Here is a 27958-nt window from a genome sequence, read left to right as displayed (position 1 = left end):
TCTACCTCCCAAGCGCTGGGAATTAAAGGCCTGCACCACCACTGCCTGGCATCTGTTAAATGCTTAAAGCCAACTTTGTACAGTCGTAACAAGAAACTAGGAAAAACTTAAAATTCACCTTGACTATAGAATGTAAAATGATACTGTGTACTATATAAAGACACATTTTAGAAAACATCAATCAAAAACTGTGAAAGATGGGAGAGAAGTTAGGAGGGTCAGTTACCACATAATTACCACTATAATGTTAATCACTTGTTTGAAGAAATGCACAACAAAGACAGCCTATAGCACAAACTTGGAAAATAACAGAAGCATCTCTGAGTAGGAAAGGTAAAGAAGCAAATTGGGTGAAGACAGAACCTGGAAAGTAAAGAGTTAAGCACATCAATAGAACTGACTTAACAATGGCCTTTCTACACAACACAGGAACCATTTCCACTAAAATTTATTTAAGGCGGGGCTGAGATGCATGCAGCTCAGAAGTCGAATGTTGTCCCAGCATTCTCTAGGCCCTGGGTTAATCTTCCCCATTAAAAATTTAAAAATTCAGAGAAAAGTTATTGAACACAGGGCACAACTGTCAATTGTCTCAGACAAGTTTCTCTGTTCATCTGTACTATCTTTGTTAAGTGTAAAGAGGACACATTTGGAAGAGCTAATAGACCCATTGGGGCTACCCTACAATGGCTTCTGTGATTTTCAGATTCACTGGAGGAATTTCCTTGAGTCTTTCCCAGTAGAACTCTGTAAGAGTCACAGTGTTTCTTTTGTGGAAACTATTGCTTGCTGTGGGCTACTTTAAATCCAACATGGTCAACTAAGAGATGTATTATCTTATGGAATATCTGTCATAAGACTTCTTTACAGTTAAAATCTTTTTGATTTTAACTGTTTGAAGCTATATTTGGATGTCTTTGTCCTCAGAATTGATACATTATTCTCTCTCCCTTCAATTACTTTCATTAATTTTTTCAGTGGATTCTAATCTCTCAAGTTACTACTATTTTCTGATATCCTCTTCATAGCATTTACTTTGTAGGGTTGGGGATGTTTTGAGACAGGGTTTCTCTGTATAACAGTCCTGCCTGTCCTGGAACTTTCTCTGTAGACCAGGCTGGCCTTGAACTCACAGAGATCCACCTCCTGACTGTTAGGATTAAAGGCATGCACCTTTATTTAAATAATTCTCTAGAGGCAGCATGCAGGACCTTCATGGGTCTTCACCAGGTCCTTTGAATATATTATGGCTTTCAGTTCAGTGTTTTTATGGGGTTCCAGAGTGTGGGAAGTGAACGTGTGGGTCTCTGTTTCTTGTGCCTTCTCTCGGCACAAGAGATAATATATTATATTCTATTTTGTTATTATTATCACTTGGGAGTGGATCCAGTAGGAACTGGAAGGAGCAGGAGCAGAGGGAGGAGAAACTACAATCAGGATATATTATGTATGTGTGTGTGTGTATGTGTGAGGTATCTATTTTCAATAAAAGGAAAATGTCATTTAATGAAAAAAAAAAAAGGGGGTGGGGAGAACAAAATAGTCTCCAAAGTCAAGATCTTATAAGTAAATATACAAAATTAAAAGATACACTGCTTTTCAGGAAAATGTGCTGAATATGTTTGTGCTATATAACACATTTCCTTAATATTTTACAATGTAAAAGCAGACTAAAAAATTTACAAAGATATCGTAAAAACAAACAAAACAAAAAACCCACCATGAGCATTATACTTCAAAATTCCACCACAAACAAATCACCATTTGTTTTAATGCCTCAGAGGCCACACTGGATAAGTGTTTGAGCTCTGTATAGTAAATGCAGTTTGGGTTCATAGTACCATGCTTTTCTTAGAAATGGAACCCAGGAATAAAGTTCCACTTAGGTAGCTCTCCTCAGCCCTAATATCGCTGAAGTAGGCACTGTTTAGCACAAAACACTTAATAGTGTTGTTTCACGTTTCTTGGAACCAGCAGCCCAATTTGGTGTTTAGGATATGTGCATACTTTAAATAGTTCTCTTAACTTGCAGAGAAACTCTGACTCGAAAAAACAAAAACAAAAAACTACATACCTTCAAAGTATGTAAAAAGGAACCAAAATGGGGATAGATAGATGGTTTATCAGATAAGAGCACTTGTTCTTGATGAGCCTCTGGATTTGATGGCTAGAACCCACATGGTGGCTTACAACTGTTTCTAACAGGGTGTCTGATGCTCTCTTCTGGCCTCCTCAAGTACCAGGCACACAGGTGGTGGGTGCATAGACATACATGTATGCAAAACACCCCCACACAAAATCCAACCACAAAATTAAAAGGAAACAAAAGAGGACTGTTATTATTTAAGGGTAGTTTCACAAATAAAGTATTAAGGAAAATACTAAGTGCACGATAGAAGGAAATAGGGAAATACCCACTAATAAAAACTGCATGCTAATAAGAGTATATCACTAAACTTAAGTGAACACTAGTGCTAAGATCAAAGGGCATACACCACCACACCCACTGCTTTACTACTTTTAACTGCAATAATCTCCCAAGTACTTTTTAGGAAAGAACTCAGAACTGCTTTGCATTCACTTTTCTTTCTTTTCTGTTGTACAATAATACTTCTGTATATCGTGTGAATATATGTTGCTATGACTGGTTTAATAAGCAAGCTGACTGGCCAATAGAAGAACAGGGGAAAGCCAAACTGAGAATGTGATGATGAAGGGCAGAGTCAGAGGAGTCGCCAGCCAGACAAATGAGTCAGGCACACAAAATGGGAAAAATGGATAGAGGTAAAAGCCATGAGCCTCAGGGCAGCATATAGGTTAATAGAAATGGGTTAAGTTGTAGGAGCTAGTTAGTAACAAGCCTGAGCTACTGGCTGAGCCATTTATAATTTATATTCTATGAGACCGTTATTTGGGAAGAGGCTGCTGGTTATTTGGGAGCAGGCAGTCAGGAAAGGAAAACTCTGCCTACATTTTCATTTTTCTGAGACAGGGTTTCACTATGTAGCCCTGGCTAACCTCAAACTACCTCAAACTCAAGAGAATCACCAGCCTCTGCCACCCAAGTGCTGGGACTAAAGGTGTGTGCCACCACCAAGCCTAGCTATTTTTTTTTTCCGAGACAGGGTTTCTTTGTGGCTTTGGAGGCTGTCCTGGAACTAGCTCTTGTAGACCAGGCTGGTCTTGAACTCACAGAGATCCACCTGCCTCTGCCTCCCGAATGCTGGGATTAAAGGTGTGCACCACCACCGCCCGGCTCCAAGCCTAGCTATTAAATTTTTTTTTTTTATATCTGTACTTCTGTACTTTCTATAAGAGAAATTAAAATTCATCAATCTGTTGCACTGCTCAGTTGGCCAAGATGATCACCAGATGATCTCTCCCTTTAAGGAAAATGATTTAAACTGTGGTGGCTCAAGTGTGCAATCCCAGCACTTGGGAGGTAGAAAGAAGTGCTGCCGAGGTCAAAGCCAGTTTGTACAGGGAGACCCTGCTTAAAAAAAAAAAAAAAAAAAAAAAAAAAAAAAAAAAAAAAAAAAAAAGACCCAGGCACGCTAATAGGCACACCAATTCTTTCCAGAATTGTCCTTATAAGCAAGCCATCAGGATGCTACTAGAAGTTTTAATCATCTCTTCATATGACTATTCTGGTTTTGGCTTTTAAGAATCTTAAGGCTGACAACTTTGACTCAGTGGTTTTCAAACTATTTTTTTTTTTTTTTTTGAGACAGGGTTTCTCTGTACAGCTTTGGAGCCTATCCTGCACTCACTCTGGAGACCAGGCTGGCCTCGAACTCCCAGAGATCCGCCTGCCTCTGCCTCCCAAGTGCTGGGATTGAAGGCGTGCTCCGCCAACCCCCGGCTCAAACTATGTTTTTAGAAGTCGTTAGAGATAGGATACTGGCCCACCTAAATTAAGCTTCACTGTAGCTCCTGGTTTTTAATGTTGGAATTCCAAGCAAAAATTCATGGCAGAAACATTTCACTTCTTTAAAATGTTTTTTAAAAATGAAAATACTGGAACAGAGTTTAGTTCCTGAACTTGGGGAGGCAGAGGTAAGTGGATCTCTGAGTTTGAGGTGAGCATGGTCTACAAAACAAGTTCCTGGACAACCAGTGGATACACAGAGAAACATTTTCTCAAAATACAAAACAAATCAAAAAGTCTGGATATTGAGAATATTGTCTGGAGCAGACCGTAGGGTGTTTTTGAAGCCATTTAGTTACCATAAGTCTACATTGAGCTGCACCCACTGTCCTATTTTTTTTTTTTCTTTGCTGGTTCTGGTTATGAAATCCGGTTACATGTTCAGCAAGCACTCTTAGGTTTGAGCTGCATTGCAGACTCACAAACCTCTAAACTGGAGTATTTGAATGAACAACAACAAAAATACAAAACACAAAACAAGATTAAATTGTGTATATGTGAGGATACAACTTCCGGTAATTGGTTCTCTCCTTGCAACACGTGGGTCTCAGGGTTGGAACTCAAGCTTAGCAGCAAGCTGCCCCGGGCAAAAGTTTTAACATCTTTCTCCCACCCTTGTTTTACAGACGGTAAAAACATGAAAGCGCCATTTTCACCGATATTTAGCCTCTGAGAACACTGGAGATTTTATAAAAATAATCACATATTTCCATGTGTTGATGGTCTACTTTACATTACATGACTGTCAAACTGGTCATAACAAAAACTGGGTGGGTGGTTCAACTGTTTGAGGAGCGGGATGACAGGTGGAAGCAAAAAGGCATGCAGCCACCAAGGTGAGGACTTCTCTTACAAGAATCGAAAGGCTCTCCCAGGCAGACTTCCTAACGGGAAAGGGTCTGAGCATCCAGGAGAGGCCTCACTTCCTTCATTCTCAGGAGGTGAGTCTGACCCGGTAAACCTTCGAGTCCCTCTCGGCGGAAGAAGGGCATGCCTTTAGGCAGTAGATTAAGGGTCAGGGCACCTTCTTCCCATTTCGGGATAAGAGGGGCACACCACCGAAGCAGCTTGTGGGGGCGTGGAAACTACTACAGCGAGGGGCTGAATCCGCACCGCACCGCACCGCGTCCCCGGGGCCTGTCAGACCCTCACCGCCCGCCCACCCCCATTCTTCGGTCTGAACTTACCAGGTGGGAGCTACTGCCTCCGGCCTGGGCTCCGTGAACCACGTCCGGTCACGTTTAGCTCCACTGCGCTCTTCACAGCCGCTGCAAGGACGAGACCGAAACCAAGCGGCCGCAGCCGTCGCCACCGCCTCTGTTGCCGGGGGGTCTCGCCTCCATCGCTGGCTGCGAGGGCGCCGAGGGCACGTGACCGGAAGTAATAGGGCGGGCCTCCGGGGCACGTGACCGCCGGTGCGGCCGCCATGACACCTTCCGCTAGCTCCAGCCCTACCCCCCACCGATTCCCGCCTGTTTTGTTTCCCAGCTCCGGTCTCGAGTGGCGAAGAGTTTCGGGGATTCGGTTTCGCTCGTCATTCTGCCTCGAGAGCATCCGGTCTGGATCATCGGTGCGTTCTCGGCGTGCGGCGGCTCTCCCACTGCAGGCCGCCGGCGGCGTAATCGCGACCGCAGCCGGAGGGGGAGGGACCACGCGCGGGGAGGGGCGTGACCGTCACGTGACGAGGAAGTGCCGTTAACAGCGTTTTCCCCGCGTCCCTGGCGCCCAGGGATGACGTTAGCAAGGGGCGGGGCGGCAGCGATTCTCAAGTTCAGGTTCCGCTGTCAGTGCGCGCGGGGTGTCCGCGGGGCCTGCTTAGGGAGGCGGCTACCGGGCTGTGGAGGCATCGTGTCTGGCTTGCAGGTCTGCGGTTCTGCGAGCCTAGCTTGGAAAACCTGCTTCTCAGACTCCTCTCCTCCACAGCGACAGATGCAGTTTAAAGTCACGGTGGCTGGAAAGGTAGTTGTGATGGACTAGGAGCTGCTCTGCTTATCCTGCATCTCCAGCGGGGCTTCCAGGGCCTAGAACACGGTAGGCACTCGCAACATTGAATGAATGAATGCATGCATGAGCGAGTCATTAATTTTTCTGAGGCCGAGTTTCCTGATCATTATTTCTTGAATAGGAAGATTATTCTATTCCGGAAATAAAGCCTACTAATTCCCCTTTGCATATTTTCTTCAACTTTTGTTACCTTCGTCTCTATCGGTGTTTTCCTCCCGCGCACCTTTCTAGTGGGACTAAGTACGTTGTGATTGGCATTGTCTGTGTGAGCAGCAATCATTGTCTACCGCTCTTGAATTATCATCAAAATAATTCGGCGAAGTGGAAAAAAAGTTTCGATCCTTGTGTTCTATTTTCATTTATTATTAGGGGAGAAGGTGGCATGACAAGGCAAACGCAGAGGACAACTTTGTGTAATTGGTTCTCTCTTTCCATCTCTGTGAGTTCTTGGGACCCAAGTTAGGTAACAGGCCTGTACAGCAGTAAACCATCTCGTTGGCCCTCCTCCTCCTCCTCCTCCTTTTCTCTCGTGTATTCTACTTCCAAGCCTACTGTTTGTGAGTGTTGTGACCCTCGGGAAAGCCGGTCTTTAAAAAGATGTTAGATGTTCACTGATTTTTGGCAAGCATTTGCCACCATCTACTATGAGGTTAGAGGTTTTATTTATTTATTTATTTATTATGTATACAACATTCTGCTTCCATGTATATCTGCACACCAGAAGAGTGCACCAGATCTCATAATGGATGGTTGTGAGCCACCATGTGGTTGCTGGGAATTGAACTCAGGACCTCTGGAAGAGCAGTCAGTGCTCTTAACCTCTGAGCCATCTCTCCAGCCCGAGGTTAGAGGTTTTAAAAGGTTTTTGATTTTTTTTTTTTAAATCTGTCAGCACACAGAAGTAATGTTTAGACTGGGCTTTTTAGAAAAGTAGGTTCGAGAATATTCAATGAACAGCATAATTAAAACTATGGAAAGAAAGAATAGGATAGCCCATGATAGCTGAATAATTGAGAGAGGGTAAGGTGGGATGGAGATGAAGCTAAAGTACAGCTGAGATCACATTATGGAAAAAGAAGCTATTCTTTGCTTTTAGCTACTGCTAGCTACAAATCAGTTTTGAGTCTTTTCTACTCAGAATGTCAAGAGAGAAGCTTTCTTCTTTCCCATAGACTTTCAGGGTAATGGGAATGCCTTATCTTTCAGAACTGGCTCCTTACTTTTAAATCTGTGCTTTCTAGCATCTGCCCATAGCACTTTACAGGAATTGTTTAGACTCTCCACACTAAATCCTTCAGTGACTTTCTGCAACCTACCAAAGTAACTTTATGTTCCTTGGCTTAAGGTTGGAAGTATTTTGTACCTTGAGCCCAAATTATGGTCATAGTTTCATCTATTCCATTATTTACTTTTTATATTTAACTCAGGATGAAACTTGTATTCTCTGAATACCTTTAGCACTTTTCCCCTCTACTGTTTCAGCTCTATCTGCAACCCTTTCCCCTTCCTCATGATAAAAGCTGGCCTGGGAATAGTGTTACTCATTTTAGGCCGTTTTCAGACATTTTTCTTTGACTTGCTGTGATCTCTTATGAGTGCTGTGTGTGTGAATTTATGTATATGTATGGTATTTGTGATTTTTATCTTTATTTGACTAGAACTGATTTCTGGAATTTTTGTTTGTTTGTTTTTTAGGACAGGGTTTCTCTGTGAAACAGTCCTGGCTGTCCTCGAATTCATAGAGATCTGCCTGCCTCTGCCTCCTGAGTGATGGGACTAAAGGCGTGCACCACCACTGCCTGGCCTGGAATTCTTTTATTTATCATGTCCTCACAATTATCCCTGTTATTTTACTAACTACTTAATAAGATAAATGCCTGGGGGCTGGAGAAACACTTTGTGGTTAAGAGCACTGTCTGATCTTCCAGATGATGACTCAGATTAAATTCCCAGCACTCATGGTAGCTCACATCTGTCTATAGCGCTACATTCAGGGGATCCGACAAAACACCAATACACATAAAGTAAAAATACATCAATTTTAAAAAGATAAATGACTGAAAAAATTTCTTGGGTAAGGAATTGTCAAATATTTTGAGTATAGTCATGATAAATTTTGTTTGCTTGCTGTAGAATACAATTCTTTTTTTATATTTTTTAAAAAGATTTATTTATTATGTGTACAGTGTTCTGCCTGCATGTATGCCTGCAGGCAAGAAGAGGGCACCAAATCTCATTACAGATGGTTGTGAGCCATCATGTGGTTGCTGGGAATTGAACTCTGGACCTTTGGAAGAACAGGCAGTGCTCTTAACCGTTGAGCCATCTTTCCAACCCCCTAGAATACAATTCTTACAGAGGTCAAGTTGTACTAAGAACATATTACTAGCAGAGAATAAAGATGTATTACATGTATATAATTAAAAAAAAATCACAAGGGAGGGTAGAGGCACATTCAGTGATACAACATATGCCTAGTACGTAAAAATCTTGGGTTTGATTTTCTCATACCACAAAAATAAGAGAAACCAGCTTCTATATGTTTCTGTGTGTCTTACTGCTGGAAGGTGTGCTCTGAGAAGGTTAGGACATTTCTTATGTTCTCTGCTGTTATTTCTGAGAACAATGTCTAGCATATGAGTGATGCTCAGTATAGATTTGCTAAATGAATAAATGTGCATCTAAAATAGTGTCAAAAATATGAAGCATAGGCAAAAATACAAACAGATGCTTATGAATTTTTAATTTTTTTGTGTGTGTTGAGGGGACTTGCCCATTTGCATGTGGAGGCCGAAGGTAGGTGTTATCATGTGTCTTCCTTGATGTGCTACCATGTCAGGCTTTTATGTGGATGCTGGAGATCCAAACTGAGGTCCTCATGTTTAAGCAGCAAACTCTTTACCCACTGTGTAAATAGCATCAGCTATTGCCTCTGTGGCTTCTCCTCCTTCACTAACTTGGTAGGTAATAGAAGTTAAAATTAACGAGTAGCAGGTTTTGAAGCTGCTGATGTGCCTTTTAGCTGCTTGTCATCAGCCATGGTCAACTCCACTGTGTTCCTTGTTATTGGCATCAATGGCAAGCCCTTGAGCACATCTCTTTCAAGCTGTTTACAGTTAAAGTTCAAAAGAAAGCAGAAAACTTTTGCACTCTGATTACTGAAGTGATTTGGTTATAAGGCTTCCTGCTTTCACAGAATTATACCAGGACTCACGTGCACAACAGGGGACCTCATATACCATCATGGCAGTCTGCAGACCAGAAGAGGGCACCAGATCTCGTTACAGATAGTTTTGACCACCATGTGGGTGCTGGGAATTGAACCCCAGGTCCTCTGGAAGAGCAGCCAGTGCTCTTAACCTCTGAGCCTTCTCTCTAGCCCTTGTTATTGTCTCTTAATGAAAGCTTCCTATAGACACAAAGAAACACATTAGGATTACTACTGTACTTTTGAGGAGTTTGGCCTGTTTTCTTTTAAGTTCTATTCTATCCATCTTTCTTACTTAAATTGTTCTATTGTACAGTAGGATAGGACTATGGAGGGGCTTGGAAATCAAGGCCTAAAACTCATATAGTGTGAATGAACTTTTGCATGCATGTAATTGGTAACTAGGTCTCCCTCCTCCCCCATACCTGGCTTCCAGAGATGGTTGCCTCTTTCTATGTTGAATGTTACTATATGTTGAATGAGTGGTAATCTTGAATTATATTTTGCAGTTTTTTTTTTTTTTTTCAGAGAGAAATCCAGTGTCTATTACAGAACAATTTTCATCTTTCTGGTTAAATGACTTTTGTGCCAGTGATACCAGAAGCCTGCAGCCATGTTCTTGCAGAGTTTGATTCCTTGGATCCATTACTCACGGCTTTGCGACTGGATTCCAGTCGTCTAAAGGTGAACTGCTTTGAAACAGAGTCTCATGTAACCCATTACTTTCATTTATATCCTTGTGTTCCTGTGCTCTGCCATTCTTGCCCCTGCCTCTGTTCTTGCCCCTCTGTTCTTTGTTTTGTGGGCTCTTGGGGGCTTTTGCCTGTTTTACCTTACATGGAAGTATTTTTATTTTTATTTTTGCTATCATTTGAATTCTTTCTCAGTTCTGGAATATACTGCTATTGACTTATTTTCCTCATTCTTGGTAATCTTGTTGTCTTCTCCCAAGAAGTAACATCCTTTATTGGCATTTGAATAGTGTAAATGCGCATACCCATTATGTTTTTGAAGAATATGAACTACTGCAGTTACTTTAAGAGGGCTTTGATACAACCCTGTGTAGGGACTAAGGCAAAAGCTAGTTAGCTTTGTGGAAAGTACATGGGTCCCAGAAACCTCAGATTCTTGATTAAACACAAGGAAGTCACAGTGAAGAGTAAGTCTATGTCACAAATGATTTTATTCTTAAACTTTTGCTGTTGCTTTAAATCACCTCCCCTCCCCTCCCCTTCCCTTCCCTCCCTTCTCTTTTCCTTTTCTTTCCCTTCCCCTCCCTTTCCCCCTCCCTTTTCCCTTTCCTCTTCCCCTTTCTTTCCTCTTTTTATCTTTCTCTTTAGCCCAGACTTGTCAGAAACTCACTGTGCAGCCCAGGCTGGCCCCATGTTCATGATGAAATGCCTGCCTCCGTTTTCTCAGTGCTGGGATTGCAGGTATAAGCCTGATGTCCCAATTCAGATTTCTGTCCTTTCAGAAAAGGGAGAAGAAGAAACAACAGTCAGGCCAGTGCAGTCAACAATGGTGAAGGTCAATATCAGAAATGTTTTCAGCTGCAAGTTACAGCATACCTAACTGTTGGACACAGTTCAAGAGTGGAGTTGTGTGGGAATTCTGAGTGTTTGTGAGAACATGCCAAGAAAACAAGGCAGTTTCTTCAAAGCACAGAATTGTTCTTGGAATATATTTTTGTGCTCCTCCCAGGTGTAGCTGAAAGAGTGAGTTTACTTCAGCTATTGTTACTCATATGCCTCTATGGAAACAGGTTTTTGCATGTGTAGCTTGTCCTTATGATTTAACACCTTACTCATGTGATTCTTTTTAACCCTCAGAATATAAATTGCTTGATGTTTGGAATAAAGTTGGCTACTGCATTTAAGTCCTCATTATTAGGTCCAGATTTTCTAGGTTCATGCAACCAACTAGAGCGATGAATACCTTACAAATAGAGGTTAATGCAGTAAGTTAATTTATAATCTTACTGAACCTCAGCATTACTAGGTTTAGGGTAGTGGCCCATTGAGGGTATTGAGGACACAGACAAGGTTCTCCATCTTTCTTCTTCCATCATACATGTTGGCTTAATTATAGTAGTAGTATAAAATCCTGCCTGGCCTTATTCAGCTTGTCTATATTAGTAACTCCTGCAGGGATGAGGGGCCAAGAACAAAGGTTTGGACATTTTCTTGGCTCTACTTTTCTTTAGAGAAGACAAAGCTTCTTAAGAAGTTCCCAGCAAGCTGAGTTCGATGGCTGAGACTGAGTCCTTCAGCCACCCATGGCAGCAAAGGAACCTACAAAAGTGACTACATGGGTTTGTCAACTCCTGTGTTGGAAAGAAACAAAGTTGAAGAGGATTAGGAATGGTTTTCAGTCAACCTAATGACACATTTTGACACAGGAATTGTCTCCAGCATGACCACAACTTTCTCTGGTGGCTCAGGAAGCAATGAACAGCCTGAGGTTTTGAAGAGACATGGTGATATGGGACCTGCATCTGAGGCCTCCCAGTCTCATTTGCTATAAGGGCTGTGGGTGTATGTGATGGTTCTGCAGATAGAAATGATTTAAGTGAGCAAATGATTGAAGTAGCTGTTTTGTCCTTGGTAATTATTTGGTTTCCCCCTATTGTGGTCAGCACTGGAATGAACTGGCCAAATTATGCAAAATATGAGCCGTTTAATAACTGGCTTGTAACAAAGAAAAACAACTCATTTATACAAGTGATTTTAGCTTTTTGAGATTCAACTAAAAGCTTAAAAGCAAAATGTTTTTGTTTATATATTTAAGTATTCTAGAATTAGAAATGAGCACTGTTACATTGTGTCCTTCTGGGCAGGGGATAGATGGAAGGCAGTGAACACAGACTTGCAGTACTTCTTTCCAGGGGCTAAGATATGTGTTGAGAATGCAGCCTAGGTTCTTGTCCATTCCAGGAAGGTGTCCTGCAACCAAGCTGCATCCCCAGTTCATAGTGGGTATGGCACAATCATCTCACATTTGTCTCTTCATGCTCTTAGTGTACCAGCGTAGCTGTGTCTCGGAAATGGCTGGCATTAGGCAGCACAGGAGGAGGACTCAATCTTATTCAGAAAGATGGCTGGAAGCAAAGGCTGTTTCTCTCTCACCGGGTAAGAACAAGGACATTTACATGTTGGTCGGAGCATGCTTCATGAATGTGAATTTTGGCAGTGTAATCAATCATTTTGAGTAAAAGAAGAATGGAAACAAACTATTCTTTGTCTGATGTCCTAGGAAGGTGCAATCTCTCAGATTGCCTGCTGTTCTCATGATGATGATTATGTTGCTGTAGCTACCAGGTAAGAAAGACACTCTTAGGATGATGATCTTTCTAAATGCATGTTAAGCTGACAAGTGTGCCTGTTGGGATGACCAACCCTCTCATTTCACTTGGCATAGTACTGAAAGTCGTATCCTGGGGAACCGAATCTGCTCAGTGCCCAAACCATCTGGGAGAGGGAGTTGGTCACCTTAGTGTTTGTGAAAAATGCTGATTTGAGGCAACAACTTCTAAAAGGCCTTAAAAGAGAATGGGAACTGGCCCCTCCCCCTAGAGGAGCCCCTACTCAACCCTGGGTATGCAGAACCTCCTTTTCCTAATCTTCATTCATAAACATATACTAGAATTGATTTTTAACAGTATCTCCAATCTTTCTGACACCACACACACACACACACACACACACAGATACACACAGAGACACACACACACACACAGATACACACAGAGACACACACACACACACACACACACACACACACACACACAGACACACAGACACACAGACACACACACACACACACACACACACACACACACACACACACACACACACACGGCCGGGCACTACAGAGAGAACATGGAACCAGATGATTTAGAACATTTAGGTTCTCCTAATTTATTTATTTAATGGCCAAAACAGGGAAGTGATTGCTTTGATTTATACCTTTTTCTCCCTACGAACAAGAGTTTACACTGTATTTAATATAGTTAATATTATGGTGCAATTCAGTTGTATGTTTTTTGTCATTGCTGTAACTTTTTTTGTGGTAATTCAATTTGCCTGTAACTTACCTGCAGTCAAGGTCTTGTAGTTGTTTGGCAATTAAATCAAGAACGTCGAGGAAAACCAGAGCGAATTCATGTGTCCTCCGAACACAAAGGCCGAAAAGTTACAGCCCTCTGTTGGGACACAGCTGTTCTGAGAGTCTTTGTAGGTGACCATGTGGGCAAAGTATCTGCCATCAAACTCAACACTTTGAAGCAGGCAAAGGTGAGGAAATACTTTAGCTCCTTGTGTATGTGCTGTGATGTAAGGTGTTAGCTTGTAGAGCTTTGAACAGAAGGATACAATTTTATTTGCTTTATGTCCTAAGCCTTGGAGAATTTATTTCTTACTGACTTGCTTCAGGGTAGAGTTCTAGCAGAAGAAATATAACTTCCATTGTCTAAATGGACATACCAGAATATTCTGGCTTGTCCGTCATGACCCATCAAAGTTATTTGATTCTGGATACATGTTTGATTCAAAATACAATTAAGCGGGGCTGTGGTGGCACATGCCTTTAATCCCAACATTCGTGATCTCTGAATTTGAGGCCCAGTTGGTTTACAGAGTGAGTTCTAGGACAGCCAAGGATACACAGAAAAATCCTGTCTTAAAAAACCAAAAAGAAAAATATAATTGAAACCCTACATATAACACAGACTTAATTTGCTTTTTTATTTTTATTTAAAAGTAGAAATACTGTCAACAGGTGAAAATTCCCTTGTATATTTCAAAACTAATACTTTTTTTCATTCCAAGTTCACAAATAGATAATGATGAACAGAACATTGAGAAATTTCTGTGGTGAGGTATTTTTATTTATTTATTTATTTATTTTTTGAGACAGGGTTTCTCTGTGTAGTCTTGGCTGTCCTAGAACTTAATAGGTAGACCAGACTGGTCTTGAACTCATAGAGATCCTCCTGCCTCTGCCTTCCTGAATGCTGGGATCAAAGGTGTGAGCCACTACATACAACCTCATAAATTTTAAATGAGGGAAACTTTAATGTCCTTATAGACAAATTAAGTTCTGCCTTATTTTATTTATTTTATTGTACAGGTATGAGTATTTTACTCAAATGTGTTTCTCTGTCTTGTGCATTCTGGAGTTGGAGTTATGGAAAGTTGTGAAGAACAATGTGGGTTCTGGGAATTGAACTCTGGTCCTCCACAAGAACAAGTACTCTTAACTGCTATCTTATTTATTTATTTATTTATTTATTTTATTGAGGCAGGGTCTCTCTACATAGACTGGCTGTCCCGGAACTCACTTGTAGATCAAGCCGGCCTCAAACTCTTAGAGATCTGCCTCTGCCTCCCAAATACTGAGATTAAGGGTGTAAGTCACCATGCCTGGCTTTATTTTTAAGCTTTTTTTTTTTTTAAGATTATGTTTATTTATTATGTATACAACATTCTATTTCCATGTATATCTGCACACCAGAAGAGGACACCAGATCTCATTACAGATGGTGTGAGCCACCATGTGGTTGCTGGGAATTGAATGCAGGACCTCTGGAAGAGCAGTCAGTGCTCTTAACCTCTGAGCCATCTCTCCAGCCCTATTTTTAAGCTTTTTGAATTTTTTTTTAAAAAAATATTTTCTTGGTTTATCAAGACAGGGTCTTATAGCATGAGCTGGCCTGATCTCACAGCAGGCCTCCTGTTTCAGTTCCTGAGAACTGAGAATACAAGTGTGTGCCACCACTTCTGGTGTATTTTAACAGGTCAGGCAGAAGAGATTGTGTGCATTGTTGTGAATGTATTTCCTTCTCACACCCCTTTTAGGCAGCTGCTGCCTTTGTGATGTTTCCTGTTCAGACAATAACAACAGTCGACTCCTGTGTTGTTCAGTTAGATTATTTGGATGGAAGATTACTTGTGTCTTCACTGACTCGATCCTTCTTGTGTGACACTGAGAGGTATACCAACTGACCATGACACTAGCTATATAGAATTTCAGAATTTTCAGGTCAAGTACTGCTAGTCATAGAGCCAGAACCCTTTGAGTAATTTTGTAGATGTTGATAAGGAACCAGTTAAATGTAAACTGGTATTAGAAAAATAGGAGAAAGAGAAGACAGAGACAGTCCAGGGGGTGATGAAGACAAGCAATCAGTGAACCAACCCTACCCCGTGGCATCACCTAAGTTCCATGAGAGCACCCAGCACTTGCTTTGGTGTGTGGAGTCAGAAAGGCTGCTCTCATTTTCTCTTTTTAAAATTTGTTGTTTATTTAATGGCATTTTACTAATGGGCAAAATTGGGTTAGGATTTACTATAGGCTGTATGAAGCTGACAAAATCCCACTAAAATCTCAAGGTGGAGACATAGGTACAGTAAATGACAAAGGAATGTTTTAGAGGTGAAATATCAGTGCAGATTAGGAAACAGCTTGAATGAGTATTACCTATCACTGCCAAAGTTCCTTAGCTATTTTCGAGGCTCAGGCCGGCAGTGATGGCCCATGCCTTTAATCCTAGCACTTGGTAGGCAGAGGCAGGTGGATCTCTGTGAGTTCGAGACTAGCCTGGTTTACAAGAGCTAGTTGCAGGACAGCCTCCAAAGCCACAGAGAAACCCTGTCTCGAAAAACAAACAAACAAATATTATTTTCCATGTTCAGAAGTGTTTAGTGGCCGTTCTTTTCGTGTTGGTTCTGGCTGGTTTGCTGGCTACCCTATTTCTTAAAATCATTCCTTCTTTAAAAATTTGTTATGCATCCATCTTGGTGAGGTCAGCAGCTGTTGGCAAACCACAGTCACAGAAAACTTCTAAGCTCTGACCCAACCCCTTCCTACAAACACATAAACACACACATGCACCACATGAACACACACAGGTACAGGTGTACACAGAGGCACATACACAGACACACAAAATTTGAAATTAAATGTACAATAAAGTAATAGAACAAGAAATTAAAAACTGACTGTCAGAAAAACCTTTCTAGAATTAAAGAAATAAAGGAAACTGGATGTGGTCATACATGCCTTTAATCCTATTTCAGGAGACAGAGGAAGATAGAACTGTGAACTGGAGGCAGGGCTTATGTAGGTAGTGATTTTCAAGGCTATGTAGAGAGATGGCATTCTAACTAACTAAATGAATAGAAAAAAAAGTTATACAAAACTTCAAACATGCATTAAAAAAGTGAGAATTCTGCAATAAACAAGGCCGTGAGTGTTTGTTTCATGGGCTACAGCTAGAGTTGAGTTTCAGAAATTTAGGACCTGCTACAGAAATAGCATGTTGAATTGTCCCCTTCTTTTAGCTGGGATTCAGTTTGAACAGTCACGGATAGTATAATAACAATTCACATGTTTTTTTTTTTTTTTTTAAAACTCACATTCTATCCAACAAATGGCATTCTCCAAAAATTGGTACTCTGAAACTGGGCTTAGTGGTACATACTGTAACTCCAGCACTTGAAATAATGGTGGCAGGAAGATTAGGAATTCAAGGTTTTCTTTGGCAACACAACAAATAAGCAGCATAATAAACAATATTATAACTTCTTATAGTGCTCTGCATATTTCAAAGCATTTTTATATCCATGATCTTACAGTTTATTCACATAGCAAATCATTCAACAACAGCCTGAGGTCATGAGCTGAGTGAGCTGGATCATGCCTGTAATCCCAGCACTTAAGGATAGAAGTGGGAACTAATCAACTGAGATCCTGCCTGAAACAAAACAAAATTACTGAGTGCTTTCTGTGGGCCAGATGCTGTTTTCATAATTCATGATCTACCATTCAAGTAGACTCAATCACCATGTATAATGTGGTACTTGCTGTGAGCCAGAGTATAAGAAGAGGATAATCGAGCAATTGGAAGCCTGGGACATTTCTCAAAGGGAGAATGATGCAGTCATATCATGCAGAAGACTTATCAGGAAACAAATAGACAAATGTAGAATCTAGACTTGAATAAAAACATATTTGCACATAACCTGAAGCAGAAGGGAGATTATTAGAGGGGAGGAAAGGACAAACACTGCATATCTTCCCTCATGAAGATTCTAGAGTTACTATATATAGATGTATATTAAAGAATCATATGTATTTGTTTAACTGCATCTGTATCATTTGATCTGATTAGTAGGTAGATGTCAAAGCAGATGGGGAAAGGAACTAGTAGGAGAAGAAATAAGAGGCTGATGGGGAGGTAATTACAAGCAAAGTACATAACATACATGTGTGAAGTGTCAGAGTGAAACCCATTGTTTTGTTTGCCAACTAAAACAATTGTAAAAAGAAAGTTGTGCTTGCAATCTCAGCATTTTCGAAGCTGGGGCAAGAGAATTAATTGCTGAAGTTCAAATCTAACCTGGCCACATAATAAGTTATAGGTCAGCCTGGGCTATAGAGGGAGACCCTGTTTCAACAAAGGAAAAAAACAAAAACAAAAACAAAACAAACAAAAAACCCCAAGCAGGCAAGAAACAAAAAGAGAATAAGTAACAGGAGTTTTTAGGAAGAAGCAAGCAGGTCATTATCCCTCTATCCCATATAGCTCAGCTCTCTTATCTTACTCATGTACTGCTAAGGGAGCAGAATGTTCCAAGACACAGAATTTCAAAAGAACCTGGATTTTAAGAAAAGAAAGAGTTAATTGGATGTTTGTAGTGAGGGAGGGTCTTGGAGACAGTTGGAAAGGTAGACTAAAAGCTTAAATGGAATGTCCAACAAATTGTGTTATACATAGTGACTTGGAAAGCCGTCAGTAAGATTCACAGGTGAATGGAGTGGTTTTTAGCAGTAATGCCTTCTGGATCTGAAACAGGCCCTCTTGTTCTGTTGAACAAGAACTGAAATGAAGAACTTGGCTTCCTGTCACAGAGTGGTTACGGTAATCTGCCCTGTTTGGACTAATCCATGCCATTGTTTTCTGGTACATTTCTGACAGAGCAGAAAGAGGAAACTTGGGTGGGTGGGTGCGTGCGTGCGTGCGTGTGTCTGTATGGCCATGCTGATTTGTAGTGCCACTTTCAGTTCCTTAATATGATTGCTTTTAACATTTCTTTTTTGTAAATAAACCTATTTGATCTTTGTTTCTGGAAATTAGGGAAAAGTTTTGGAAAATTGGAAATAAGGAAAGAGATGGAGAATATGGAGCTTGTTTTTTTCCCGGAAAATTTACTGGGAGCCAGCAGCCTTTGATCTACTGTGCACGCCCAGGCTCCAGGATGTGGGAAGTGAACTTTGATGGGGAAGTGCTAAGTACACACCAGTTCAAGAAGCTCTTGTCATTGCCACCTCTCCCTGTGATCACTGCAAGGTAGCTACTCTCTGCATGGGACTTCCTGTAGGCATTGGGTTAAAAATCTATAGTATTGTAGAATGTCTAGGATTTGATTATACCTTTTAAGAGTGAGGTATAATTTTTATCAAAAGGTTTAGAGATACCAGAACAGTCCTTAAGCAGTTGTCTTTCTTGTGATTAAAATGACTTGAATAAAGGGAGATGTAATTTAGGCTTTTGAAGTTGTTTTCAAGTTGAAATTTTCTCTGTATTGCAAAAAGTACACTTTTAAGTTGTGATTAAATCGTCAGCAGATTTGTTTACCTTCTAGATCAGAGCCTCAGTATGATCATACAGTTGGATCCTCCCAGTCTTTGTCATTCCCTAAACTCTTACATCTTAGGTAAGTTTTTGCTTTGCCTTTTTCTCTTTATCCAGAAGCATTTGTTTTTATATTTATTTTTTAGTTTTTGTTGTTGTTTTGTTTTTTCAAGATGGTCTCAATGTGTAGCCCTGGCTGTCTTAGAACTTACTCTATAGTTCAGGCTGGCCTCAAACTCAGAGATCTGCCTGCCAAATGCTGGAATTAAAGTGTGTGCCACCCCTGCCCAGCCTATTTTTCAATTTTTTTTTTTTGGTTTTTTTTGAGACAGGGTTTCTCTGTGTAGCTTTGGAGCCTATCCTGGCACTTGCTCTGGAGACCAGGCTGGCCTCGAACTCACAGAGATCTGCCTGCCTCTGCCTCCCGAGTGCTGGGATTAAAGGCGTGCGCCACTAACACCTGGCCTAACTGCTCTTTTAAAACTTAGTGAAAATATTAACTTTTTTTCTGCAAAGGTTAAATTAACTCTTGTCACAATATCTATACCAAGGTATTTAAAGTGAATTACAGCTGTTTTAACACTTAAATTCACAAGCCATTCTGAAAGTTACTGGAAAAAGGCAACTACTTACTTGTTGATACTTACATAAAACATTAAAAAGTCCCTCCATTAGTAGTCTCCTTGCACAGCATTTATCACTGTTCATAATTTTATGTTGATAAACTATACCCCCCACCCTTAACCAGTAAGCTCCATGTGAGCTTTGTGGCTGCTTTATTCATTGTTGTGTATATAGTGCTTAACATAGTATCTGGTAGATGGTAGTCATTTCATAAATATTTGTTAAATATGTGATGTGTAGAGTGATATATGACACTATGACCTAGCTATGTTAGAGATTGTATTCTTTCTCAGATTGGGGATTTAGCTCAGTGGTAGAGCACTTGCTAGGCAAGTAGGTCTTGGTTTGGTCCTCAGTCCTGGTGGGGAAAATAATGTATTCTTTCTTGGGAGCATGCTTGGTTCTCCAGGTAGACTGTTGCTTTGGATTTAGTAATTTAAAGCTCTCTTACCTCCCTTGCTGTAGGAAGCCAGGACTTCCATGGTCATGCTCTGCTTCCTCAGCTTATGTAGTAATTGATGTCTTTTTACCGTTGTGACTGCTGTGGCATGGAGTAGATACTTGTTTCTACATCCTTTCTTCAGACTACACCCATCCCTCACTCACTGCCACTAACAGTATCCATTTGAGCATCACAGTGGTAGGTACACATTAGACCGTCAGACAGTAGTTCATTCAGTGAAGACCACTTTTGAAAAATAAGAGCAGGCAAGCTGCTTCTATTCTGTTTTGTTTATTCCTGTCCCCAAATTTGTGTCCCGTGATGTTTTTACTGGTACATCTTTCAAATCTCACCAAGAGGCATTCTTTAAAAAAATTATTTTTGGGGCTAGAGAAATGGCTCAGAGGTTAAGAGCACTGGCTGTTCTTCCAGAGGTCCTGAGTTCAATTCCCAGCAACCACATGGTGGCTCATAACCATCTATATTGAGACTTGGTGTCCTCCTCTGGTGTGTAGGCACACATGCCAGAACACTGTATACATAATAAATCTTTAAAAAAAAACTAGAAAAAATTATTTTTGGATATATTTACTTTATGTGTATAAGTGAGATATATATATATATATATATGTGTGTGTGTGTGTGTATAAGTGAGATATATATATATATCATATATATATATATATATATATATATATATATATATATATATATATATATATATATATGACCCACATGTGTGTCTGGGGCCTGCAGATATCCTAGAACTGGAGTTATGGATGGTTGCCAGCTTATTTGTTATATTTTCTGAAGGTACCTTGTTGTCACTTTCTTTTCTTTGATTTTGTTGTTGTTACTATTTAAGTTTGTTACATAGCCCTGGTTAGCATGGTACTTGCTTTGTAGCACAGGCTGGCTTTGAAATTGTGACAATCTTCTTGCCTTTATTTCCTTAGTGCTGTGATCATAAGTATGTGCCATCATGCCCAGTTTTTTGATTTCATTTATTAATTTATTTGTTTTGAGACAGACTTTCTTTGTGTAGTCCTGGCTGGCCTCAAACTCACAGTGATCTACCAACTTCTGCCTCCTAAGTGCTGGGATTAAAGGTATGCAACACAATGCCTAGCCTTTGACCTTTTTAATTTATATTTTTTCTTTGACTTCTTAAACAATTCTTTTAGCTTTAGTGTCCTGACTTATTATCAGTGAAGGAATAACAGGATGAAGAATGTTATGGATTATAAATAAGTATGGGCTCTTCTGTCTCCTTTATATCCATTACTTAATCCAAGCTACTATTTCTTTTATATTCATTTCACTTAGGGTGTGTGTGTGTGTGTGTGTGTGTGTGTGTGTGTGTGTGTGTGTGTATCTGCCCTGTGTTTGGGGTGCAGAAGGAGGTCTGATGATACTGTGTTGGATCCCCTGTTCCTAGGATTGGCAGCAGTTATAAGCTTCTGGGAGCTGAACTTGGGTCCTCTGGAAGAACAGAATGTTCTTAACCTCTAAGCCATCTTTCCAGCATCTGGGTTATTATTTCTTTTCTTTTTTCTTCCTTTGTTTTGTTTTTATTTTTATTTTATGTGCATTGGTGTTTTGCCTGCTTGCATATCTTTGTGAGGGTGTCAGATCTCCTGGAACTGGAGTTCATGTTACATGTATTCCCATACTCATACACACAAAATAAATAAAAATAGAATTTTTTTTAGTCTGATGTGGTGGCAGATGTCTTTAGTCCTAGCACTCAGGAGGCAGAAGCAGGCAGATCTCTGAGTTCTAGGATAGCCAGGGCTACACAGAGAAACCCTGTCTTAAAAAACATAAGCAAAACCATAACCAAACAAAAAATGTAATTAAAAAGTAAATTTTGCAAGTTGAATATCAAATTCATGATCATGTATCTTTTTAGCTAGTGCACAATGAAGCAGTGAGTGGGTAGATAAGAAATAGCCAAGTGCAGGGGGAAGTGCTAGACTGTGGGACAGTGTCAGAGGAAAGATCTGCTAACCCTTTGAGAGTGGCTAGAGTGGGAGATTTGCAGCTGGTCAGTACTCTGACCTGGAGAAAGGAGATCATGTGTGCTTTTAAAAACCTGGCAGTCACGAGAAAGCAAGTGACATATATAGATACACTCACACTTGCAAGTAAAGTGGAACAGAAAAAGACAAGCAGCAAAAGAGGAGGCAGGTGGAGAGCCAGGGATGTGTACAACCTTGTAAGTAAGAGCCTTGAAAAAGGATCAGTTCTCTGCCTGCGGATCAAGAAGATGGGGGATGATGACGGATTGTTGGTTATGATAGTTAGGGAATCTGTTGCTTTTTGAGAATTCTGTAAAGTCACCTAACCAGGACCCCAGGAAATAGGGAGTGAGTTTCTGGTGGTAAATGAGGGAGAAAATTCTGTGAGTTGAAGAGGGAAGCTCCAACTGTGGAGGCTGCACTCTGCAGTCTAAATATGAGGTCTTCTACTTTCATGCTGAATGACCTTGGCATGTGATTTCATTTCTCTGACAAAAGAACACTTGTAGATTGATGGGCCTCATTAGATAATACAGCCAGAGCCCTTCATAATACGTCTGGCATGGGAATGGCCAGGTGTTCTAAACCCTTAGTCACCTACACACACTGATAAAGTCAGAATTTTGCCTTTCCTGATAAGGACTCCTGAGTTGATTGACTGTAACTTGCTGGAATGTTTAAATGAGTGTCTATTTTGTCTGAGAAGATGAATAAGGGTCACATAAGTCCTTCTTAATAGCCTTTTTTTTTTTTTCAGATATCAGCCTTTTCTTTTTCTTGTGTTTGTGTCTAAATTTTCCCAGTTTGTCTCCATTTGATGCTATGTTTTTATTGGGTTTTGAAAGGAGATGGTAAGGATTGATCACCTGGGCCACTGCTGTATTTTCTTGGCACAGTCTGATTTTACTTTAGTAGTCAATGAGAGATTGAGTCCACAGAATTGTAAAGTTCTATGCTCTAGTAAGCATGAGGTTTTTTTGTTTGTTTGTTTACTAGTTTTTGACCTCTTTTATTTTATTGTCTAGTGAACACTGTGTGCTGACTTGGACAGAAAAAGGAATTTATATTTTCATCCCTCAGAATGTTCAGGTTCTTCTTTGGAGTGAAGTCAAGGGTAATTATATTTTTCTTTCTTAGGTAACTTTTAGTCTCTTAGTTGTGTATGAAAATTAATTGTATTATGATTAATTTATAATGTGAGAAGTTGAAAATGCAGAGAATAGTCACTGTATGTGACCGACAGAAAATCAGTCCCTCCCTGTACTTGTGGTTAAAATCAGAAATATGGGAAAGTTTAGCATTGCTGCTAAGAGTGCTTTGGCTTTGACTTTTGTGGTCTTTTCTCCAGAGAGAGGAAGGGAGTCATTATTGATCCACATTGATTTCCTTTTCTCCCTCCCTCCCTCCCTCCCTCCCTTCCTCCTTCCCTCTCTTTCTTTCTTTTTTAGTTTTCAAGACAGGGTTTCTCTGTGTAGCTTAGTAGACCAGGCTGGCCTTGAACTCACAGAGATCCGCCTGATTCTGCCTCCCGAGTGCTGGGACTAAAGGCATGCACCATCACCACCCAGGCGGTGTTTTTTTCTTATAGGTGTTTTTTTTCCCCCGGTTGAGGATGTCCCTTGCAAGCTAGTATGTTAACTTCTTTCAAAGTGTTCAGCCAAGACAGATACCTGTAGTTGGTTGATTTACTCTTTTTACTGTTTGCTCTTTCCGCTTTTTGGGGGGCCCGACACCCAGCTCCCAAATAAAAACACACAGACTTATTATTAACTATAAATGCTGACCTTAGTTTGGCTTGTTTCTAGTCAGCTTTTCTTAACTTAAATTACCTGGTTTATCTTTTGCCTCTGGACTTTTTCCTTTCTCTATTTCTATCTTTTCTTTCTTCTTACTCTGTGGCTGGCTGTGTGGCTAGACCCTAGCATCTTCCTCCCAATGTTCTCTTGCTCTTTTCTCTTCTCCTCCTAGATTTCTTCTTCTATTTATTCTCTCTGCCTGCCAGCCCTGCCTATTCTTTCTCCTGCTTCGCTATTGGCTGTTCAGCTCTATTAGACCATTAGGTATTTTAGACAGGCAAAGAATCACAGCTTCACAGAATTAAACAAATGCAATGTAAAGGAATGTAACACATCTTTGCATCATTCAACAAATGTTCCATAGCATAAACAAATGTAACATGCCTTAAAATAATATTCTATAACAGGTATCTCCTCATGTGTGATTCATTCATTTATATACTTGTTAAAATCTATTCATGTTAAGAATTTTAGATTAGAAAGCTGTGTTTCTTTCTTTTCTAATCTTAGAAAAGTGTCTAAATATGATTTTTTTCATTAAAGTACAAATATAAAAAGAAATGAAATTCCACTGAGCCAAATCTTTTTCTGTAAGACAGGGTTTCTCTGTGTAGCCTTGGCTGTCCTGGAACTCACTCTGTAGACCAGGCTGGCCTCGAGCTCACAGAAATCCTCCTGCCTCTGCCTCCCAAGTGCTGAGACTAAAGGCGTGCGCCACCACTGCCTGGCAAGCTAAATCTTGTTTAAGATTTTATAAATATGGTAACCCGAGTAAAAATGGGAGTATTTCCCTTCCACTTCTGGGGATCAGGAGTGGGGACTTGTATGTTTTAGGGTAAGAACCGTATTACTAAGCTGCTTCCCCAGCCCAGGCCTTACAATAAGAGCAAGAGGTGTTTGATTAATGTCTTGTCTATTCACCCTTGTATTTTTTCTTTTCTTTTCTTTTCTTTTCTTTTCTTTTCTTTTCTTTTCTTTTTTTAAATAGATATTCAGGATGTAGCTGTCTTCAAGAATGAGTTGTTCTGTTTACACTTTAATGGGAAAATCTCACATCTTTCCCTGTTGTCTGTGGAGCGCTGTGTGGAACGCCTGTTAAGAAGAGGCCTGTGGGACTTGGCTGCTCGCACATGCTGTCTCTTCCAAAATTCTATCATTACCAGCAGAGTGAGTTAGAATTTACCTGTGAATGTTATTTATGGGTTGGTCAAACCATCCTAGCTTTCAGGATTGTTATAAAGTTGCTTATCTTTATTAACTTTTCTGTATGACTTATGCATGTAGAGTTAAATTTCCAAAGCATGGCAGTTGTATCTGGGGGTGGGTGAAGGCAATAAAGCTGGTGTAATTTTTGGTTTTAAGAAGATACCCAATCTGGGTGTAGTTGCACAGGAGACAGAAGCAGGTGGATCTATGTGAGTTCGAGGCCAGCCTGGTCAACAAAGTGAGTTCAAAGATAGTAAGGGCTACACAGGGTCTCTAAACCCTGTCTTGAAAACAAGCAAACAAACAAAGATTAGCTTACAAATGTGTTTTAATTTCAGAGGTTGATTTAAGGAGGATGATTGTGCATATGATATCTCTTTTGATATATAATATGATATATAATAACTTTTGATATATAATATGTTTTGGTTAAGTCTAGCCAGCTAACTAAACCTTAAAACACCGTGAAGGCTTATTCTTGTGTGGACACCTTTAGCACTTTGGCTGTTTGGATATGGATACAGTTACAAATAGTAAGCTGTTCTTGTTGGGGTTTTCTTATCCTTTTATTAGACAAGAAAAACATTGACCACAGATAAATTAGAGCATTTGAAATCTCAGCTGGACCTTACAACCTACAGTGAACTAATTTCTCAACTGGATGAATTGATCTTCAAATTTGAGCCTTTGGATTCAGCTTGCAGTAGTAGAAGAAGCTCCATTTCATCACATGTAAGTGCTTTTCTTTTTAACTTAATTGTTTAGTATGTGTGTGTTGTTGGGGAGGGGACATACGCATGCTAGCAAACACAAATGGAGGTCAGAGGACAGCTTTCAGGAATCATTTCTTTCCTTCCTCCATGTGAGTCATAGGATTGGACTCAGGTCATCATACATGGCATCAGGTGCCTTACCCATTAAGTCATTTTGCCAGACCAGTAACTCCTGTAAGAGTTTTTGGATCTTGCAGGGAAATAAGTAAGTCCAAGGATCCATCTTGCTTTCCACGTAGTACTTTTTTCAGTATAGTGGCATGGAGAGGTCAGCTTTTTATGTTACTTTGTCAGACTACATGAGCTGAACAATTTGTAAGAAGGGAAAGCTTATTTTTGTGTGTAGTTTGGTATTGTCTATTAGACCTTTGGTAAGGAGAACATGGTAGAAGAAATCTGCTCACCTAATGACATCCAGGAAGCCAGGAGTAAAACAAGGAAGGGATGGGTCCCAGTATCCCATACAAGAGCATACCTCCAGTAACCTAACTTTTCACTGAGCCCCACCTCTGAAGCTTTATCACCTCCCAGTTGCAACATAGATTGGGCATCAGTATATGGACACATTTAGAATCCAAAATGGAGCAGGGGAGGTTTTTTCCATGATGAGCAGTTAAGGAAAGTCAAGTATGTTTGAGGCTGCATTTGTTTATGTCACTGTTTACTACCTGCTGTTCCCAGATGTTCTTCACATAGTTTCCTGTCTAGGTGAGGTGGTTTTTAACCTGAGATTTCAGATGTTTCATGTCACCTGAGGTCTCAGTGCTGCTCAGGACTGTCTCATTTCAACTCCCTTTCTCACTGGCTGTTTTCCAAAGACAAGCTGAAGATATGGTGGGTAATACCCCATGCTAGGTGCCCACACTCTTGACTTCTGTGTGCTGATGAGCTGTAGTTGTTGTTTTTGGCCTTCGACTCTAGTGTTAGTATTATTCTGAAAAAGATGTGTTATGTTACACAGGACAACCTTGATTTTGAAGGGAATTCTTTTCATTTTCAGGAAAGTTTTAGCATCTTGGACTCTGGTATATATCGGATCATCAGTAGTAGAAGAGGCAGTCAGTCCGATGAAGATTCTTGCTCCCTTCACAGTCAGACCTTCTCAGAAGATGAAAGACTTAAAGAGTTTGCCTCACCCCAGGAAGAAGAGCAGTCAGAGCAGGTCTGTGCTGCAAACAGAAATGAAGGTAATGAGTGTGTTTCTTGTTGGTCACTGATGAGGAACAGTTGCTTTCTGTGAAGATCTGCTGATCACTAAAAGACAGTGATGTGTAGGTTGTTTGTAATTTCTTGTTTGGACTAACATTTGTAAAGTGCCTAATTTGGGTCATGCATCAAACTGCTGGACAGGTTAAGACTCATCATTAGCCAAAATAATAAAGATTTTTTTGCCCTCACTAACCACATTATTTTCCACTAGGAATGAAAGATAGCTCCAGTTTGGGGAGCCATTGCCTTCCCTTTTCAATGTTCCAGCATTCCTGTGACTGAACTGTTGAGAAGAGATTAGTAGAAACTGTAAACTACCTTTGTGGCTTTTGGGGATACAGGCTTAGTAGTTGGATAAAAGGTACTTGGCTCAGTGTTTCATGTGGACCATCCATGCATCCCATAAACCCGTGTTCTGTGCTCATTTGTATCTGGGTCAGTTACGATTTTGTTATTGAATCCTTCATTTCCTTTGGTTTATTCATTTCTGAGTTTGTTTAGATTTGTAAAAAAATTCCATGTGATTAGATGTTTGTTTTTTCTTGATTCTGTTTATTAGACAATGTCCCCCATGGTCTAGTGATGTCTGAGACAGATAAGAATGAAGCTTTTCTGCCCTTCAGCATTCCACTGCCATTTCGTTCTCCATCTCCTCTGGTGTCCCTTCAGGCTGTTAAAGAAAGGTAAATGACCCAGTCGTGTCATTTAATTCCATTTCTCATTTTGCTTCAGTTGTTACATGACATACTGAGAAAGAAAAGACATTTTAAATATTCAAAAGAAGGTCTCAAGTTATTTTCTCTAATAACCTGCTAATTTCTACTTTTAATCTTGCGGTGGGGGGGTGGGGCGGGCAGAGTGTTCCTCTTCATTTGGGTTGCTGAGTATTTAAGTTGTAGATGAGCCCTTTCTCACACCCTAGACATAGCAAAATTAAATATTTTCGCCTCATCCCTGGTGTATGTCATAGTGTGTCCATGTGACAGTAGAGAACAAATTTGTCTCATCAGTTCTTTCCTTCTCCTGTGTGGATTCTAGGGATCTAACTCATCTTGTCAGGCTTCGTGGCAGGTACCTTTACCTGCTCAGCCTCTCTCTGGCTTTTTTTTTTTT

The 27958-nt window shown here is 40.3% G+C and overlaps 2 protein-coding genes across 2 annotated transcripts in view; one reads left to right on the top strand and one right to left on the bottom strand.

Annotated features, from left to right (window-relative positions):
* Positions 1–5274, bottom strand: part of Gtf2h1 (general transcription factor IIH subunit 1) — a 29014-nt gene extending 23740 nt beyond the window's left edge. Inside the window, exon 1 of the mRNA XM_027410465.2 lies at positions 5116–5274. The gene's annotated coding sequence lies outside the window, so the exon portion shown is untranslated. The remainder of the gene's footprint in view (positions 1–5115) is intronic.
* Positions 5275–5356: 82 nt separating this feature from the next.
* The window catches only part of Hps5 (HPS5 biogenesis of lysosomal organelles complex 2 subunit 2), a 37300-nt gene continuing 14698 nt past the window's right edge, over positions 5357–27958 (top strand). The window contains exons 1-14 of the mRNA XM_027410464.2: positions 5357–5498; positions 5852–5959; positions 9669–9824; positions 12158–12268; positions 12393–12457; positions 13240–13432; positions 14996–15129; positions 18277–18489; positions 18785–18856; positions 22887–22975; positions 24646–24824; positions 25437–25595; positions 26637–26823; positions 27405–27528. Of these exons, the coding sequence (XP_027266265.1) occupies positions 9717–9824; positions 12158–12268; positions 12393–12457; positions 13240–13432; positions 14996–15129; positions 18277–18489; positions 18785–18856; positions 22887–22975; positions 24646–24824; positions 25437–25595; positions 26637–26823; positions 27405–27528 (1634 nt within the window). The 5' untranslated portion in view covers positions 5357–5498; positions 5852–5959; positions 9669–9716. The remainder of the gene's footprint in view (positions 5499–5851; positions 5960–9668; positions 9825–12157; positions 12269–12392; positions 12458–13239; positions 13433–14995; positions 15130–18276; positions 18490–18784; positions 18857–22886; positions 22976–24645; positions 24825–25436; positions 25596–26636; positions 26824–27404; positions 27529–27958) is intronic.

The sequence above is a fragment of the Cricetulus griseus genome, chromosome 3 (assembly GCF_003668045.3).
Source record: "Cricetulus griseus strain 17A/GY chromosome 3, alternate assembly CriGri-PICRH-1.0, whole genome shotgun sequence".
Classification (NCBI taxonomy): domain Eukaryota; kingdom Metazoa; phylum Chordata; class Mammalia; order Rodentia; family Cricetidae; genus Cricetulus; species Cricetulus griseus.
This window is presented reverse-complemented; position numbering and strand designations above follow the sequence as displayed.